This window comes from Anopheles arabiensis, chromosome X, assembly GCF_016920715.1.
Source record: "Anopheles arabiensis isolate DONGOLA chromosome X, AaraD3, whole genome shotgun sequence".
NCBI lineage: Eukaryota > Metazoa > Arthropoda > Insecta > Diptera > Culicidae > Anopheles > Anopheles arabiensis.
Genome location: NC_053519.1, coordinates 7,594,630 through 7,613,826, shown reverse-complemented (window position 1 = coordinate 7,613,826; position 19,197 = coordinate 7,594,630). Strand labels below are relative to the sequence as shown.

General features: G+C 47.2%; 1 protein-coding gene across 2 annotated transcripts; it reads left to right on the top strand.

Annotated features, from left to right (window-relative positions):
* The first annotated feature begins 1,833 nt into the window (after positions 1 to 1,833).
* LOC120905781 (neuropathy target esterase sws) lies at positions 1,834 to 16,509 on the top strand. 2 transcript variants are annotated; one of them, XM_040316899.1, is made up of 15 exons: positions 1,834 to 2,124; positions 2,330 to 2,618; positions 2,721 to 2,818; positions 4,202 to 4,283; positions 4,385 to 4,932; positions 5,007 to 5,213; positions 5,302 to 5,646; positions 5,717 to 5,958; positions 7,245 to 8,244; positions 8,318 to 8,593; positions 8,665 to 8,851; positions 12,901 to 13,017; positions 14,087 to 14,298; positions 15,217 to 15,428; positions 15,502 to 16,509. In XM_040316899.1, the coding sequence occupies exons 3-15, from the start codon at positions 2,726 to 2,728 to the stop codon at positions 15,821 to 15,823; spliced, it is 3,843 nt and encodes a 1,280-aa protein (XP_040172833.1). In that variant the 5' UTR covers positions 1,834 to 2,124; positions 2,330 to 2,618; positions 2,721 to 2,725; the 3' UTR covers positions 15,824 to 16,509. The 2 variants fall into 2 exon arrangements, with proteins under 2 accessions (XP_040172833.1, XP_040172832.1); XM_040316898.1 differs by lacking the exon at positions 12,901 to 13,017 and adding an exon at positions 10,515 to 10,631 and having other exon boundaries at positions 1,835 to 2,124.
* Positions 16,510 to 19,197: the final 2,688 nt, after the last annotated feature.

Below are 19,197 nucleotides of genomic sequence, written 5' to 3'. Positions count from 1 at the left end.
TGTCACTCTCTGCATACAAATTTCATTACCCCGCACCAGCCCTCCCCGATTTTTATACCGGAGCCCATGGAAGAGAAATGTCAAGTTGAGAAATGTCATTTTGCTCTGAACAACTTCACCTTGTCATTTATACACCTTGGGTAAGAGCACCAAAATGTTGCCGGTAGGTTTCAGTACGTTTTAAATTTTGAAGTTAAAAAGAAGTGTTGAAAAAGAGAAAGAAGTGGGGGGGGGGGGTGTAAACCATATTCATTTTTCTAATTTATTTGTTGTTAGTGTCTTTCTCCCAACAAGCGTCATAATGTAATGGTTTTTATTCAAATCGAAACTTTTTTATCTTTTTAGTTACTTGAAGAAAAATTCTGATACAAATTTGCAAGAAGTGTTATATCCCAACCCAAGCGTCACAGATTAAGCTTAAACGACTGGAAAATTGAATATCCATAGAAAAAAAATCAAAGCTCCACAGCTTCATTGGTTTGATCAATAGATGGCGTATTACAACTCATCATTATATTGCTATCCTTTTCTTGCAATGTGTTTCGACAAGTTTCATCTTATCATGACCTATATAGCCTTATAACTTTCTGAGCAAAAATCTATAACAATGGTCGTGTGGTCAGATACGTGGGTATCAACACCAACGACCATTACTGAAATCTCACTTGCTTCAGTGCTGGTGGTTTCCGTTGGAGTTTAGTATTTAAACAATCGTATCGCCGTTCTAGTTCTAGCGATGCATAACTTCAATGCAAAACCATACAACAGTACAGAGGAAATGATGAAGGCTCAACTGGTTGGTGTATCCCACCAACAGATAGCGCCATCAGCTTTTTTGCTATTTTTAGAATGCATGAGTCGTTTGCCGTCTGCTAAACGAAGTCTTTCTATATTCCGTTTAGGTAGAGAGCTTGAGTCGTTTAGAAGGCGTTTAGTGGTCGTTTAGTAGATTTGTGGCATTTGGGAAGTGCCACAAATCCACTAAACGACCACTAAACGGGTTCTAACCGACTCCCCAAGCGCCACAGTTTAAGCTTAAACGACTGGAAAATTGAATATCCATAGAAAAAAAATGAAAGCTCTACAGCTTCGTTGGTTTGATCAATAGATGGCGTATTACAACTCATCATTATATTGCTATCCTTTTTTTGCAATGTGTTTCGACAAGTTTCATCTTATCATGACGTATATAGCTTCTAACTTTCCGAGCAAAAATCTATATGAATGGTCTTGTGGTCAGATACGTGGGTATCAACACCAACGACCATTACTCAAATCTCACTTGCTTCAGTGCTGGTGGTTTCCGTTGGAGTTTAGTATTTAAACAAACGTATCGCCGTTCTAGTTCTAGCGATACATAACTTCAATGTGAAACCGTACAACAGTACAGAGGAAATGAGAAAGCTCTCCTCCAAGCGATGAAGCTCAACTGGTTGGGGTATCCCACCAACAGAGAGCGCCACCAGCTTTTTCGCTATTTTTAGAATGCATGAGTCGTTTGCCGTCTGCTAAACGAAGTCTTTCTATATTCCGTTTAGGTAGAGAACTTGAGTCGTTTAGAAGCCGGTTAGTGGTCGTTTAGTGGATTTGTGGCACTTGGGTCATGCTCTCTAGCTAAACGGAATAAAAAAAGGCTTCGTTTACTTGACGGCAAACGACTCATGCATTCTAAAAATAGACAAAAGCTGGTGGCGCCATCTATTAATTAAAAAAATGGGTAGTTTTAGGGGTCTCGGTTGTGATTCGGTAACCATATCAAAAATCAGTAGGATTACAGATAAATTGGCATTTCTGGTCACTCTGATGCACATTCACATCGCTGCGCACAGCGTTGACAGTAGGAGCAAAACAAAGGCTACAAGGCCAGCCAGTGCCAATGTCTCAGTGCGAATTAAAAACATACAATTTCTGCTGGCAAATTCCCCTTTTCCCTGCCCGTGCACAGGACGGACGGATAGACGGTAGGGGAGTGTGAAACTAAATTAAAAACAAAAAAACAGAACTCTATCAACCCCACGATAGAACACACCAAAAGGGGAAAGTTCACCGTCCGAGAGTAGCCTGCCCGGGGAGACGGGGACGTTTCTATTTCCCGGAAATTTGTTGCAGCCCCGCATATTCGCAGTAAGTTTTGGTGCCTACAGCTTGACAGTGTGCCAGCTATTCGGTTGGGCAGAGCGGGGGGATGTGCGTGCGTGTGTGTTAGTTATTGTTTCTTTTTGTGTATACACACTCACACACACGCATGCACACTCTCTTCGCCATTTTTTTCTACCATTCTATCATTTTTTCCCCTTTTATCCCATCCCCCACTGTCTTCCCTCCACAGTATGTGTCTGTCAACAACATCGGGCCGCATTTCTGTAACACGTAAAACACATAGCAGGCGAGGTTTGCGGCCGACACCACCGTCCACTGATCAATCGAAGCCGTTGGGGGCGCGGAGGTTGAGCAGATTTGCACCAATTGCGATGCCAGTCCCAATTGAACGCCGATTGCGACGGTACTGACGGTGATTTTAGTTTAGATTTGGCGTGTATATTGAGCAACCAGAGAAAGGATTGCTTTCCCCCCGGGTGCGTGCGCGTGATTTTGCCTTGGTGGTGCATCGTACTATGGTAAGGGACGGAGCGGGTTTGACCCGTTCGGATGCGGGACCGGGAAAGTAGGGTGCGGCGGCTTGAACAAACTTCTTCAACTTTTTTCCCCTCCGTTTCTAGCAAAAATGGACATCGCAGGGCTGGTGAAGAAGTCGTACGCCGACTATGGCACTATGCTGAAAGATTCTTGGTACACCATCAACACGGAAGACTTGCACGTAAGTATATGCGGGTGACCCGGCGTGACCCGTCCCCGCCTGTGCTGTAGTGGTGGGAGCTCGGAATCGGACCTACCCGATTCCGATTTCGTGTTCGGAATCAATAGCGAAGCTGATTTCGGAATTGACTCCTTAGCCGATTCCGGAGTTGAATCCAGAATCGGTTCTGGAATCGGAAAAGGTTCCGGAACAAGGAATCGAACTGGGAATCGCAATTTGCCCCGATAACGGAATCATAATTGACTCCAGAATTGGAATTAGCTCCGGAATAAGAATCAGTTCTCGAATTTAAATGAGAAGTTTCAGTAGCGCAATCAGTCCTGGAATCTCCATGAGAATAATAAAAGTAATTTTGGATTCTTTGCGGCTATCAATACGCATCATCATTGGATCCAAACGTCTCTTCTTATGGAGATTAGTGATGGGAACAATGAGATTTTCGTTGGAATCGATTCTGGATAGCTCCGAAGTTAGCTGGAATCGATTCCGGATAGTGGGTTTAGACGTTTAGAAGCTTTATAACAATCCTATATGCATCAAAATGTAAAAAACCAAATTAACTACGTTCAATATTCCATATCACTTTCCGTTCGAGTGCCGTGATCAGGCAGATAGTCATAGCCGGAATCGAAATCGGTCCCGAAATCGGAATTAGCTCCGAAATCAAAATTGACTTCGAAATCGGAGTCGGTTTCGGCATCTCCATGAGAATAGGCTTTTGGGACTTACGTATTGATGGTCGCAAAGAATCAAAATTTATTTGTAAACGATCCATTCTCATGGAGATATCTGGACTGATTTCGCCTCTGAATTTTTTCATTTTAATTTAAGAACTGATTCTTATTCTGGAGCTAATTCCTACTCTGGAGTTAATTCGGATTCCATTACCGGAGCAACTTGCGATTCCCTGGATCGATTCCGATTCTGATTCTGAATTCTGGTTCTAGAATCGATTCTGGAGTTAGCTCCGGAATCGGCTCCGGAAATGACTCCAGAATCGGCTCCAGTTTCGGCTCCAGAATCGGAATCGATTCCAGCGTAAGATTCGGCTCCGGAATTGATTCCGAACACGGAATCGGAATCAGGTAGATCCGATACCGCGCTGCCGCCACTAGTGGAGATGCCTAAACCTACTCCGATTTCAAAGCCGATTCTGATTCCGGAGCCGATTTCGATTCTGGAATTAATTCCGATTCCGGAAGCGTTTATGATTCCGAAGCCAATTCCGGAGCTGATTCCGATTACGATTCTGGAGCCGAAACCGGAACCTATTCCGGAGCCGATTCTGGAACTAAAACCAGAGCCGATTCCGGAATTAATTCCGGTAACTATTCCAAAACTACTGCGCTTACACATTTTCCCTTTTTTGCTCTGTGCTTCCAGCTTTCGTGGGCCATCAAGCTGCTGGTGGCCTTGTTTGCCATCATCGCCACCGTCTACGTGTGGCGTCGGAAGCATCTACGAAGTAAGCAAGCAACGACACGGGGCCCAGTTGCAACAGGCAGCGAATACTGATGCATCTCTTTTCTTTTTTCTTTTTTGCTCCCCCCCCCCCCCTTACTCCAGAGCTGGAGGAGAAGATGCAGCTGCAGCACCAGTACGCGTCCCACATGCGGTTCCGCAAGCGCGACAAGATGATGTTTTACGGGCGCCGGATGCTGCGCAAGGTAAAGTCAATCTCGGGCCAGGCGTACGGGGGCCAGGGCCGGAAGCGGCGGGCGGTGATGCGGTTCGCCAAGCGGTTGCTGCTGCGCAAGGACGTGACGCCGACGCAGCTGCTGGTGATAGAGCCGCCGGCCGAGTACCTGGAGGTCGCGTCCGACGGTAACGATCGGGTGCCGCCCGACGCCCTCTACATGCTGCAGTCGATCCGCATCTTTGGCCACTTCGAGAAGCCCGTGTTTCTGAAGCTGTGCAAGCACACGGAAATCATCAACCTGATCGCGGGCGAAAGCCTCATCAAGGTGGGCGACCCGGACGACAGCGTGTTCATCGTGCAGACCGGCCAGGTGAACGTGTTTCTCAACAATCCGGACGGCAGCTCGATCACGCTGAAGGTGGTGCGGCAGGGTGAATCGGTCACCTCGCTGCTCAGCTTCATCGACGTGCTGGTGGTAGGTAGCGCACGGCGGCAACGGCGCCAGCGGGCACATTGCGAAGTGTCCATTAACAATTTTACCATTTGCAGGGCAACGCGAGCACGTACAAGACGGTGACGGCACGGGCGATGGAAAACTCGCAGGTGATCCGGCTGCCCATGTTCGCCTTCCAGCAGGTGTTTGGCGAGTGTCCGGACCTGCTGGTGCGCGTAATACAGGTCATCATGGTGCGGTTGCAGCGCGTCACCATTACCGCACTGCACAACTACCTGGGGCTGAGCACGGAGTACATCCAGGTGAATGAATTGGCCGCATCGCATTGGCGTTGGTCGTACTTTCCTATTTCATTGCTAACAAACGCTTCTCCCGCATCGTCCCTTGCAGTGCTCATCGCAGCGCAAAAAGCTACCGATCGCACCGGCCACGAAGGGCAGCCCGGGGCATCGGCGCGTGCCCTCCGACCAGGTCCATCCCGTGCCCCACTCGCTCGTGGGCGAAATCCGACCGGACATGTTGGTCGACCTGTCCGAGGGGACGCACAATGTGGGCCGGCGCACGTCCGCCCTGCCGATCGAACCGATCGATCACGCGGTGCTGAAGGCGCACGCGGTCGACGGCTTCATGCAGGAGCTCGATCTGCCCGACACGTTCAAGCAGACGATCGAGGAAAGCATACTGATCAAGGAGGTGTCGCCGGGCACCACGCTCGTGCATCAGGGCGTGCTCGATGTGAGTGCTGTTGTGTTACGAATCTTGTGTTTTTTGCCTGCCTCCCACTTTAATAACGATTTAATTTTAGGACGTGATGCTAATTTTCGTGATCGCCGGTGGGCTCACGCTTACCCAGTGCCCGCAGAGTGGCCCGATCGCGCAGGACGCTAGCAAGGCGGGCGGCGAGAAGATGGACAATCACACCGTCACCATCTATCCGGGCGACGTGGTCGGTGGGCTGGCGGTGCTGACCGGCGAGTGCAGCCTGTACACGATCCGGGCCAAGCACAATTCGCGCGTCGGGCTGCTCAACAAGGATGTCATCTACAGGTATGTGCGTAGTTATGCGTTACACGTATGCATCTAAAACAATGAAAAAGGTTATCATATTACTCATACAAGAAGGAACTGTTTTATTAGAAAAACGGTCAACTGGTATAGTATTTGGGATAATGCTTGTTGCAAGAGAAACAATTCTGTTTGTGTCTAGCAAGAGTTTTTGTTCAGCTGCTAGACATTTTGTACTAGATTTTTTAAAGCTAGTATTATGAAATTTTAAATTTGTTTGTAGTAAATATTTTTTTGTAAACAAAAATAGCTTGGCATCCAGGGAAACATAAACAAACATGGTGCAGCTCAAAGTGTTAAGGTCAATCGGATTCCTAGCATCGGATAAATATGCAAGCAAAATCGATTTGGCTACTCGCGGTTGCTTGGAATTGGGTTTAAATGATTGTTAAGCTAAAAAATCGTTGAACGTTGAGCTTTTTTTTAATTTTCATTATCGCTCAGCGAAATGAGAGCTTCGAAATAATAATCAATCTTTTAATACAAAACTATTGCCAGGAGGAAAAGTGTCGTTTCATTGTGCGAGGCACAACTAGCTAAAAGTCTAGCTGGAAATGTCTAACAGCGTAACAAACCGATACAAACCGATCTAAACCGTGCTAAAAAAAATCAAAATAATTGACAAAGAAATTGTCAACTATAAATATTTTCAAAATTATTTGTATTATAAAGTCATTATTTATTCCCCTTTCTATAAGCACATTAGCGATTCTGGAACCAATTATTTCATCTTTCATACAAATCACATGGAAAAGAGTTATCCTTATCGTTATCCTACCGCATAACGATTTTGTTTTTCGTATAACGAGTGAGTCACTGGAACGGATTAAACTCGTTATGATGATTAAACTCTACTGTACTCCCTAGGAGCCATTTTATTAAGGCACCAGTGCGTTAAGCATTTCCCTTGTTTGAGTTAGGAGGAAATCAAATAATTGAAAAATCGGGAAAACGGACACTAACCATTTGGTTTCCTTTGCTAGATGTAATTTTCATTCCGCAACGATATGCGTTGTCGTTTTTTCTGGTTCAAACCAATCAAAAAAACGAATAGACAATATTATTTTTTATTTTTCAAATTGTTTCTAAACGTTACGATGTAAATTCTACAAATAAATGATTTACATCCGTTTTTAGAATATTTATCAATTCAATTTCTCCCTGTTATTCCTTCCAAAGCCATGTTTTGAAATATCTTTTTTAAATACATTTTTTTTGTTAATTTCACTGACGCGCATTTTTCCTTCTTCTTCTTTTCCATCTGCAAGAATAATGCGCGAACGGCCGGCCGTAGTGCTCGACATCGCGAACAGCGTGGTGAAGCGCCTGTCGCCCCTGGTGCGCCAGTGCGACTTTGCGCTCGACTGGAACTTCATCGAGTCGGGGCGGGCGGTGTACCGGCAGGAGGAAACGAGCGACTCCACCTACATTGTGCTGAACGGGCGGCTGCGCTCGGTGACGACGCACGCGAACGGCAAGAAGGAGATCGTGGGCGAGTACGGCAAGGGCGACCTGATCGGCATCATCGAGATGATCACGGAGACGCCCCGCACCACCACGGTGATGGCGGTGCGCGACTCCGAGCTGGCCAAGCTGCCGGAGGGGCTGTTCAACGCGATCAAGTTCAAGTACCCGATCGTGGTGACGCAGTTGATCAGCCTGCTCAGCCACCGCATCCTCGGCTCGATGCGGTCGCGCCCGATCTCGACCAGCTCGTTCACGTCCGTGTCGTTCGACACGAACCAGCAGATCCAGCACCGCTACTCGACGGTCGCGATCGTCGCGGTGAGCGACGACGTGCCGCTGTCCCCGTTTACCTACGAGCTGTACCATTCGCTCAGCACGATCGGCTCGACCGTGCGCCTGACGTCCGAGATCGTGCGGAAGGCGCTCGGGGCCGCCATCATGGAGCCGCCGAACGAGTACCGGCTGACGAGCTGGCTCGGCCAGCAGGAGGACCGGCACAACATCACGCTCTACCAGTGCGACAACTCGTTCGGGCTGTGGACGCAGCGCTGCCTGCGCCAGGCGGACGTCATACTGATCGTCGGCTTCGGCGACCGGTCGCCGGTGATGGGCAAGCTGGAGAAGGAGATCGACCGGCTGGCGATCCGCACGGCCAAGGAGCTGGTGCTGCTGCACCCGGAGGAGGCCAGCAGCTGCCCGAGCAACACGATCGGCTGGCTGAACATGCGGGCGTGGGTGTCGCGCCACCATCACATCCAGTGCCCGAAGCGCATGTTCACCCGCCGCAGTCAGAACAAAATCGTGCGTGCGACAATTACGTTCGAAACCGCTTCTCGCTTTTTCGCTCATTCTAGCCCTCTCTCTCTCATTGTAGGCTGAACTGTACGAGCGTATAATGAAGAACGAACCGTACATCCATTGTGATTTCTCCCGCCTGGCCCGGTGGCTCACCGGCAACTCGGTCGGCCTGGTGCTCGGCGGCGGCGGTGCCCGCGGTGCCGCCCACGTCGGCATGCTGAAGGCGATCCAGGAGGCGGGCATACCGATCGACATGGTGGGCGGTGTGAGCATCGGCGCGTTCATGGGTGCGCTCTGGTGCATGGAGAAGAACATTACCACCATGACGCAGAAGGCCCGCGAATGGTGCACGGTAAGTGAGCTGTCTCCCAACGAGATGCTCCACGAAAATAGCTGACCTTTGTTCGTTCGCTTGATTCGCAGAAAATGACCCAATGGAGCAGGCAGCTGCGCGATCTGACCTACCCGATCACGTCCATGTTTTCCGGGCGCCACTTTAACCAAACGATTCGCGGCACGTTCGGCGACATCTGCATCGAGGATCTGTGGATCCCGTACTTCACCCTTACCACCGACATCTCCGCCAGCTGTGCCCGGGTGCACACGCACGGTAATGTAGCGCCTTTCCACACTTTCCGTGCCTTGGCCTCCCCCCCCCCCCCTCCTGCTCCCCTTCCCCCTTCATTGCCAAAACAGGCGCGACAGTACACAGTGCGGGGCAAATAATGGCGGTTAAAGTTTCATGGGTGCGCGGGGTAGGGGTTGATGATGGCCGGATGATGGGCTCAAACCATTTCCGGTGCATACTTATTTTTTTTTCGTTCTTCTTACCCATACCCGCCCTACCTAAGCGCCCCACCACCCCCACGTTGGTTTTGTTGGTTTATCGTGCCCAAAATTTTCATGAAAGAGAGGATGGCATTCTTCTCTTTCTTTATATTTTCTCTTTTCTCCTTTCTCTCTTTCTCTCTTTTTCTTTCTCTCTTTCTCTTTCTCTTTCTCTCTTTCTCTCTTTTTCTTTCTCTCTTTCTCTTTCTCTTTCTCTCTCTCTCTATCTCTTTCTCCTCCCCCTTTCTTTATCTCTCTCTCCTTCTTTCTCTCTCTCTCTTTCTCTTTCTCTATTCTCTCTCTCTCTATCTCTCTATCTCTTTCCCCTCCCCCTTTCTTTATCTCTCTCTCTCTCCTTCTTTCTCTCTCTCTCTCTCTTTCTCTTTCTCTATTCTCTCTCTCTCCCTCTCGCTTTGTCTCTCTATCTCTCTGTTTCTCTTTCTTCCCCCCACTCTCTCTCTCTCCCTCTCTCTCTCTCTCTCTCTCTCTCTCTCGCTCCCTCTCTCTCCCTCTGTTTCTCTCTCTCTCTCTCTCCATCTCTCTCTCTCTCTCTCTCACTCCATGTTTCGCTGTCCCTACGTCAATATCAATCAGCAAACACAAAAAAACATCCCTCCAGTTCCTCTCTTCCGCATTTCGCATTGGGCCCGAGTAAACAGCCCTTCCACACCTCCCCCACCCTCCACCCCGAACACCATCGGTTTCCACACACTATCTTCTCTGTATCTTTCGTGCGCGCGCGCTTTTCTGTCCTGTACTTTTCTATCTCCCTCGCTCTCTCTCACTCTCACTCTCACTCTTATCTTTCGGCAAAATGAAGGATAAAACGATCAAACGCGACGCGAAGTTGGTTATTGGTAACGTGCATGCATTACAAAAACGTGTTCACTACGCTCTACGCTCGTGTTGCTACCCTTTTTGTTTTTGTTTTTTTTTTTTCAATTCTATATCTACTACCAACACCCCTCTCACTACTAGCATCTGTCAAACCGGGTCGACTTAGCCCAGCTGTCACGCCGTAGTGGTGGCAGCAGAACGGGGCGTCGTGCTTCTCATTTGTTTCTTACCCTTCCGCACATAGCGTGACTTTTTACTTGTACCCTACCTAGCCATCTCGCGTGTTATCTAAATTTGAGACTGAAAACGAAAACAAAACAAAAAAATAGTACTTTTTCGGAGTACACCTTACGCAAGTGTGATACTGATCCGTTGCACTACCGGCAGGGAACAGTTTGCTTTTTTTTTTTAAATTGAAAAATGCGAAGAAAGTGCGGTTCAGCCGCCCGCTCGCTTTTGGGAGTTCGCGATCCGAACTCCGGCACCGCACCGCTACGGCACCGCCGCTGTGCAGTGGCCCCACTTGTACAGCTACTGTCGCACGGGCAAAACCACTACCTCACACCCCATCGGGTTTACTAAAGCTCTAAAATACGCACCAAACACAGGTTCCACGTGGCGTTACGTTCGTTCCTCGATGTCGCTGAGCGGGTACATGCCACCGTTGTGCGATCCAACCGATGGTCACCTACTGCTGGACGGTGGGTACGTCAATAACCTCCCAGGTAATTAAACCGTTCTCTCTCTCTCTCTCTGTCTCTCTTTCTGTCTCTCTCTGTGTCTGTGTGTTTTGTTGTATGCGTTTACTTTCAGTAGCACTGTTGTCGTATTGAATGTGTAAACCATCATTTCCTCCCATCGCTCCGTGAGTTTGAGTGGTACTGCTGTGGAAAGTGTTTTGTTTTAGGGAATTATTTTCAATTAGCTAAGAAGAAGAAGAAGAAGAACAGCGCCACAAACGCGACGAACGCGCGTGTTTGGCAGGGTTTGGTAGTAGAAAAGCGACGCCTTAGGATATACACATTGTAAACATTGACAGTGGAATAGCGAGAGAGAGAGAGAGAGAAAGAGAGAGAGAGAGAGAGAGAGATAAAGAGAGAGAGAAAGAGATAAAGAGAGAGAGAAAGAGATAAAGAGAGAGAGAAAGAGATAAAGAGAGAGAGAAAGAGAGAAAGAGAGTGAGAGAGAAGCAGAGAGGACCCCCCAAAAAGAAACACATAACAGTAGGTTACAGCGAACGTTATCTTTTTTAAACACTCGCGAGTACTCTGAAAGAGATGAAAAGAAGTTATCAACATCATCGAATGACGTGCCATTTTGTCACCTTTTGGGATGCTGTTGCGTTGCGGCAAGTTATCGCAAGCCACGTGATTGGACGCCATATAAAAACAAACAACAGAAACAACCCCGTTATTAACCTTATTAGCAGTAGTATATAAAATGCTGACGATTACTACATGCACCTTTAAGCGCAACAAACAGTTTAGGGTAACGCAAGCAGGACAATTAGGCATTCCCTCCCTCGGTCTATCTCTTTCTCTCTCTCTCTCTCTCTCTCGTTGACACACGAATGACAACGCATTAACTTTCTTACTTCTTTGATGTCAAACCAACATCACACACACACTCACACACCGGGGTGTTTCGCAATCATCCAGCAATCATTACACAACGAAAAAACAAAAACGAAAAGTCACGAAAAACGCACCTGCAGCAGCGGTGTGGGTGTGATAAACACTATAAATGACCGCAATTTTTGTTATAATCGCAAAATGCGCACAACCAGCACACACCTTTGCTGTAAAACACAGGTCAAATTTCTTTTTTTTAATATTTGATGTGGGAACACACGTGTGAACATCAAACGCCATGCTGTGTACATTAACTGGCATTAATAATTTATAATACGATCCGTAATTCATATTGGCAAACAACAGACGCATGCTGATAATGGGGTAATATCCCTGTGCTACCGTGCGAAGCTGCTGGGCGTAACGTCGTGGGTTCAAATCTCTTTCTAAGAGTGACTGAAGTACATTTACGCTTTTTCCTGCTGCTTGCCCGATCGAATGAAACACATTTTAAGATTCAAAAACACACATTATCCCCAACACACAAACAAACACACATACACACACACACACACACATACACACTAGTTTTCTGTATTGCTGTACTTTCTTTACATCCCCATTCCAATCGGTTATCCATTTATACTTCATTGCTGCCCAAAAAGAAAAGAGGGAGAGATGTGCGTCCTTTTGCTTGTTGTGGGGGTTCGTGTGATCATCTTTTATGTTATCACTGCCCTTCCATTCACCCCTTTGACTCCACCCCACCCCCTTTCCTCCATCTTTCCATTGCATTGGTGTTTTTTAGTGCATTACTTTAGCGCCATATTTGCCATTTTCGCCCTTGTTTCCTTTTTGTCCTTGTGGTACATACACACACACACACCTCCCTCATCCAGTTTTGCACCACCTTTTGTAGCCCAACTCGGGAACAGGGGAACTGTAACCCGTAAAAGCTTTCCCAAAAGCAAGCAAAAAAGTAAAGCCTTTGTTTACTCTTAAACGCGCGCGCGCGCTTACCTTAAGTTATAGCACCATGCACCTATTTCCATTCCACACCCTGCCTCCCTCCTCTCCCAATTTGCTTCCTTCTCTTTTTCCACCTTCTTTCCCACTGTGACGCTGTTTGCATCGCATCCCTCAATTGGAATTTGCCGACAAGGTTTAGTGTGTCCCATCTGCTAAGAAGCCGCTGCTGCCTTTCCATTTGCTGCTGGGCGCCCCTTTATTGCCATTTTGTTTACTTTTGTTTTGTTGCTATTTGTCTCCAAGCTCCCTGCCTCCCTCCTTTGAACGTGATACGTTTTTTTTCTTCTTATTTTTGTTATGTTCTGTTCGTATTTGCTAAACGTTTGTTGTGTCGTTATTTATCAACCAAAAATCCAAAAAAAAAAAACAACAACAACCTCCCAACCAATCACAGGCGATTTGTGGCGTTATGCACGTGCCAGTATGTCAGTAGCCGGCATATTCCCCCCTATCTGTGATACACGCGATGGCCATCTGCTGTTAGATGGTTGCTATACTAATAATGTGCCAGGTAAATTTCTGCAAAAAAAACCCGCTCTTGTTTTAGTTTTGTTTTTTGTTTCTTCCTGTATTTATCTGTTCACACACACACACACACACACACACACACACACACACACACACACACACACACACACACACACACACACACACACACACACACACACACACACACTCAGAGCAGTCACTTTGTTTTTTGGTTGGTGTGTTTTGTTTGCGTATTATGTTTGCGAAACCAATTCATGATGTGTGTGTAGTAGGTTGGACATCAAAGAATCTTAGTATCTTAGTACACTCTGTAAGCACAAACAAACACATTTATTGCAGTTCTCACTAGGTGATTCCCCCCCCCCCGCCACAACTGCTTACAACCTGGCTCACATCTCAGTGTGTTTGAGTATTAGTGCGCGTTAGGTATGAGATAGAGCGTAGAGCTAGTTTGAGCAAGTCCGCCTAAGTATTGCACAAACATGGGAGCATTAGTCTAGTGGGAGTAAGCAAGGCGGCATCGGCCTTAGTACACACTATTTGTCAATCAGCTTCTAGATGGCCGCTGTCGTGTCCTACAAGTAGAGTCGGCTGGGCCCGCATGGGCTAGCAACAACGATGATTTGATTCCACTCTCCCGTGGGCTTTACCGATGGGCCTTCCTTATGGCAATTGTTCGGGGGTATTGGAAATATACTAAGACCATGGTAGGCTGCCCTTTACCACTACTAGGGCGTAGCTTCATGACTCATTGAGCAATGATGTGTGAAAACCTCATAAAACACGACAATGATTACACACAAGGCGAGAGAGACTTGGTACACTGAGGCACATGACAGAACACGAACACACCACAAAACTAACCAACTACTAAGAGAGAGAGATTAGGATGAGGGGCAATAATGCTCCGTAATATAACGAACACGAATTAATCTGAAGGTAGCTCAAGGGTGATGATTCTGGATGATAGAAGTAGCATATATTTTTGTTGTTGTTTTTGTTATCAGCACACTTTCCGAGGGGATCTGTTGTGTACTTTCTTTCTGCTTTCTTTTTCTTCCCTCTCTCTCTCTCTCTCTCTCCGCCTCTAGCCGACGTAATGCGGGCGCAGGGTGCCGCCCATATAATCGCGATCGACGTCGGCTCGCAGGACGACACCGATCTGACCGACTACGGGGACGACCTGTCCGGCTGGTGGTTGCTGTACAAGCGCTGGAACCCGTTCACCTCGCCGGTGAAGGTGCCGAACCTGCCGGACATCCAGTCGCGCCTCGCTTACGTGTCGTGCGTGCGCCAGCTCGAGGTATGCTTCCCAGTACACTAGTGATGGAAAAATGAAGTTTTCGTCGGAATCGATTCCGGCTAGCTCGGAACTTTTGCTGGAATTCCGGGTTCCGGATAGTAGGATCGGAATCAGTTTCCAGAATCGATTCCGGAATCGGCTCCGGAATTGGTTCCGGATTCGGGTCCGGAATTGGCTTCGGAATCGGAATCGGTTCCGGAATCGGAATCGGTTCCTGAATCGGAATCGGTTTCGGAATTGGAATCGGTTATGGAATCGGAATCGGTTTCGGAATTGGAATCGGTTATGGAATCGGAATCAGTTCCGGAATCGGAATCAGTTCCGGAATCGAAATAAGTTCTGGAATCGGAATCAGTTCCGAAAACGGAATAGGTTCCGGAATCGGAATCGGTTCAGCAATCGAAATCGGTTCCGGAATCGAAATTGGCTCTGGAATCGGAATTGGCTTTGAAATCGGAGTCAGTTTCGGCATCTTCACGTTTGGATACAATGATATTACGTATTGATAGTCGCAAAGAATCCAAATTTACTTGTAAACGATCCATTCTCATAGAGATTCCTGGACTGATTTCGCTACTGAAACTTCTTATTTGAATTCAAGAACTGATTCCCATTCCGGAGCTAATTCCTATTCTGGAGTCAATCCTGATTCTGTTACCGGACCAAATGTGATTCCCATGTCGATTCCGATTCCGGAGCTGATTCCAGTTTCGGAATCGGTTCCGGATTCAACTCCGGAATTGGCTTAGGAATGGATTCCGGCAATGGAACTAGCTCCGAAATTGATTCCGAACACGGAATCGGTTAGGTCCGATTCCAAGCTCCCTGCACTACAGTACGAAGTTGTACAGTGCACTACAACGAACAAAACAAATTGTAACGTGCTCTAATGCCGTTGTCCCTCATGTATGTATGTAGGAGGTGAAGAAGAGCGACTACTGCGAGTACATACGGCCACCGATCGACCAGTACAAGACGCTGGCGTTCGGCAGCTTCGACGAGATCAAGAACGTCGGGTACGAGCACGGCAAGGCGTACTTCCAAAGCATGGCGGAGAGCGGGCGGCTGACACGCTTCAACCAGTGGTCGGTGCATCCGATCCCGAGGAAGGCAACGCACTCGCTGAATGAGTAAGTCCCTGGCAGAAGATTCGTTGTGTTGCTGCTGCTTTTCTAACTCACTCTCTCTTTCTGTCGCTACCAGGTACTCGTTCGTCGATCTGGCGCAGATCGTGTGCAAGGTGCCGGAAACGTATCCGGAGCGGGGCTACTCGTCCAGCGAGGACGACTACTACGACGGGTACGCGTCGGAACCGTCGAGCATGCCGCTGAAGAAGGGCTACAACATGCCGCTGATGCGGTCGGCCGGTTCGCTCTCGCTCTCCGACAACGATATGGACTCGGACGAGCTGGAGATACCGCGCCCGTTCAAGCCGCTGCCGGGCAACCGGAACCTACAGGCGGTGGCGGCGACAGCGCCCGGCACCGATGGGAGCTCCGGCGACGGCAAGAAGCCTTTAGATTAGGGTTATTTTTTTTCTCACTCTCTTTCTCTCTTAATCGCTCGCTTTTGTTTGCGTTCTATTCGTTCTCCGTGTACGTGTGGCGTAGTTGTAGTGAGCCCATAGTAGTAGCGTAGTTAGCTGCCACACAGATGCAATCGAATTCCCGTATTGCGAATCAGAAGCATTCAGCTATTTGTGAAGCGTTTTACCCTGTTTGTTTACGGAGTTTGGTTTTGTTCGGACCATCCATATGGAGATAGACATTTTGGTTTGGTTTTATTTGAAATTCAAAAAAAAAAAAAACAATCATGAACAACTAAAACACACACACCCACACAGAGACCGACAGAGAATTGTAGTGGAAATATCGGGAACAAGGGCAGAGAGGAGCCTGTGCTTTGCTTATAATAAACTCGAACGAACGAGTAGAACGACGTGTGTGTATAGCCGTATAGAAAGCATACAAAGACAGAAATCGAATACAAACACACACACATACACACTCAAAACATAACGTAGCGGGGAGGGGGAGTAGCCTTTATTGCAACTGTTGCAAACACACGAAACACTCATCCTCAACCAATGCCCAAAGATAATTGTAATAAAACTCCGCCAAAACAACCGCACCCTGGTGCGCCCGTTCCCGCGGGGGCCCGTTCCCTGTTCGTTGCAATAAATTACGCGCGCGTCTCCCCGTTTTTAAAAAAGACAATGCTTAGCTATAATTGTAGATTTAGGAGGTTCGTTTTTTTTGAGTCAATGTGTTTTCTGCACCGTCATCATGCCTAGCCGCGTGTCGCGTTTCCGAAACATTCCGAGCCCCCGCAAAAGACAGCTGCGAAATTGAATGAATATTCGGACGGCGGAACCGAAAACACTCTCATCACGCAGCTAGATAAGCGCTGTACGGCTCTACTCTGTCTGTTGATTGTAAGAAGTATCTTGTTTTTTTTTTTTGCTCCCTTCGCGTTGTACCATGGTCCCATTTTTCTATCACAAGGCCGTTGCCGCTGCCTAACCTAACCCAAATTCCGGGCCGGCGATGGCTGCCCGCGTGCACTGCGAGGCGCATTCGATTTGGCACGCATGTCACGTGTCTGTGCCGTTCGGGGCATGCCTGCTTGTGACGTGTTGATCGAGCGGCACTAATAGGGCCCCCGTTTAACTATCCTCCCTACCGTATTATTGCCCCGTACTCATGCTGCCCTTTTGGCTTAGGTTATTATACCTACAACGCCACGTGTTGTTGTGTTGCGCCGGGGTTGTGTTACCAGCTGAGCTGGTACGGTTGCCGAGAAGGCCGAGCGTCACCTTTTGACGCTCGTTTGCCGCGCAACACAGCTGGGGGCGGTGGAGGAGGACGGCACAGTCTTAAGTTTATTAGTTTCCCGGTCGGTTATCGTCTCGGAAGATAAAAACAGACAATCTTATTTGTTCTGTATCTCTCTGCCGTACCTGCCAATACGCGGGTGATAAGTTGCTCATTAGCCGTTAGTGGCAAACACACACACACACACACATAAGTTCTCTCTTTTCGCTTGGTATTGCTGTGAACGCCCCAAAAATATGCCCCTACTACCTGGTTTATTTCGTCACGCTCACGCCGGTACCGTTTGGTATCATTTATCACGTTTTTGTGCGCTGTCCTTGCAAATGAACACAAAATAGCAGACTGTTGGAACGTTTCGCACATATTGCACAAATTCTTGTGCAAAGATGTGTGCCATTACTGTCGTTGGAAGACTTCATGGTGAGAAGTGACATATTCGCAACTCTGTGTCGATATTAGTATCTTCGCGTTGTGAATGTGTCTTCATGCCCGTGGAGAGTACTGACTATTCCCAGGCTCATCAAGCGTACTTGCCTTGTCGGTTTTCAATACCGTTTGGTGGTTCTTCATAATTATCGAGGTTCTTCATATTGCTCTGCCTAATGAGTAAAAAATGTTTCAAAATTTTGGACCTTATCATAGCTTGCTATGCTTGATTATAAGAACTTGTATGTATCTTCAGGCCTTTCATGAGCAATTTCTATGTCTGTCATCAATATCTTCTCTTGATGGACAATTAGAGATCAAAGCTCAGCATCTTGCTATGCCAGGCTTTTAGGAACCTTCGTGTCAGGCCCATCAAGAGTTTTTGTTATGCTCGTTTCCAGGAACTTTGCTATATCTTCAGAATTCCCGAGGCTCATCATCATGCTCTGACTAATAAGTATGAAACGTTTCAACATCTAAGGCTTAACCAAAACATGCTATGCCTGACTATAAGGACTTGTATGTATCTTCAGGCCCTTCAAGGGCAATTTCTGTGACTGTTATCAATAACTTCTCTTGATGGACACTTAGAGATCAAAACTCTGCATCTTGCTATGCCTGGCTTTTATGAACTTTCGTGTCAGGACATCAAGTGTACTTGATATGCTTGTTTCCATGAACTTTGCTATGTCTTCAGAATTTCCGATGATCATCACCTTGATCTGAGCCTAATGAGTAAAAAATGTTTCAATATCTTGGACCTTATCAAAGCTTGCTATGTCTGATTAAAAAATAACTTGTATCTTCAGGCCGCCCAAGAGTAATTTCTATGCCTGTCATCAATAACTTTTCTTGATAGACAACTCGAGATCAAAGCTCAGCATCTTGCTATGTCTGATATAATTGTTTCCATGAACTTTACTATGTCTTCAGAATTCACGATCTCTTGGACCTCTTCAAAACTTGCTATGCCTGACTATAAGAACTTGTATGTATCTTCAGGTCCTTGAAGAGCATGCCTGTTTCCAGGAACTTTGCTATGTCTTCAGAATTCGAGAGGATCGTCGTCTTGCTCTACCTAATGAGTAAGAAACGTTTCAACATCTAGGACGTTATCAAAGCTTGCTATGTCTGATTACAAAATAACTTGTTTGTATCTTCAGACCGCCCAAAAGTAATTTCTATGCCTATTATCAATAACTTTTCTTGATAGACAGCTTGTCTTGATGATGTTAATGTTATTAATAACTTGTCTTGATGGACAATTGGAGATCATAGCGCAGCATCTTGCTATGCTTGAAGTTGGAAAAAAACGTGTCAAGAACACCTTTGTCCTTAGATCCTATCGGCCCCGAACCGGATGTTTAAAATAAACCATAATCGTTATCTTCTAAAAGGGCATTGGATATGGAGCTACAAGACATCTGCCACCGAACTAAGCCATATCTGTAGCATCTAATCTTACTGTGGAGTTGGATCCAGTCGGATCACCTGCCGGAAGGATCATCGCGGAAATGGTGCTGTGAAGAAAGTTCTCCCTCTCCGTTCGATCCTTAGGTGCGCGTGTCCGAAGAGCTGCGCAGTTCGGGCTGCCGTGTTAGTACAGCATGCGACTGTTGTACCGCTGCTCATCCTGATA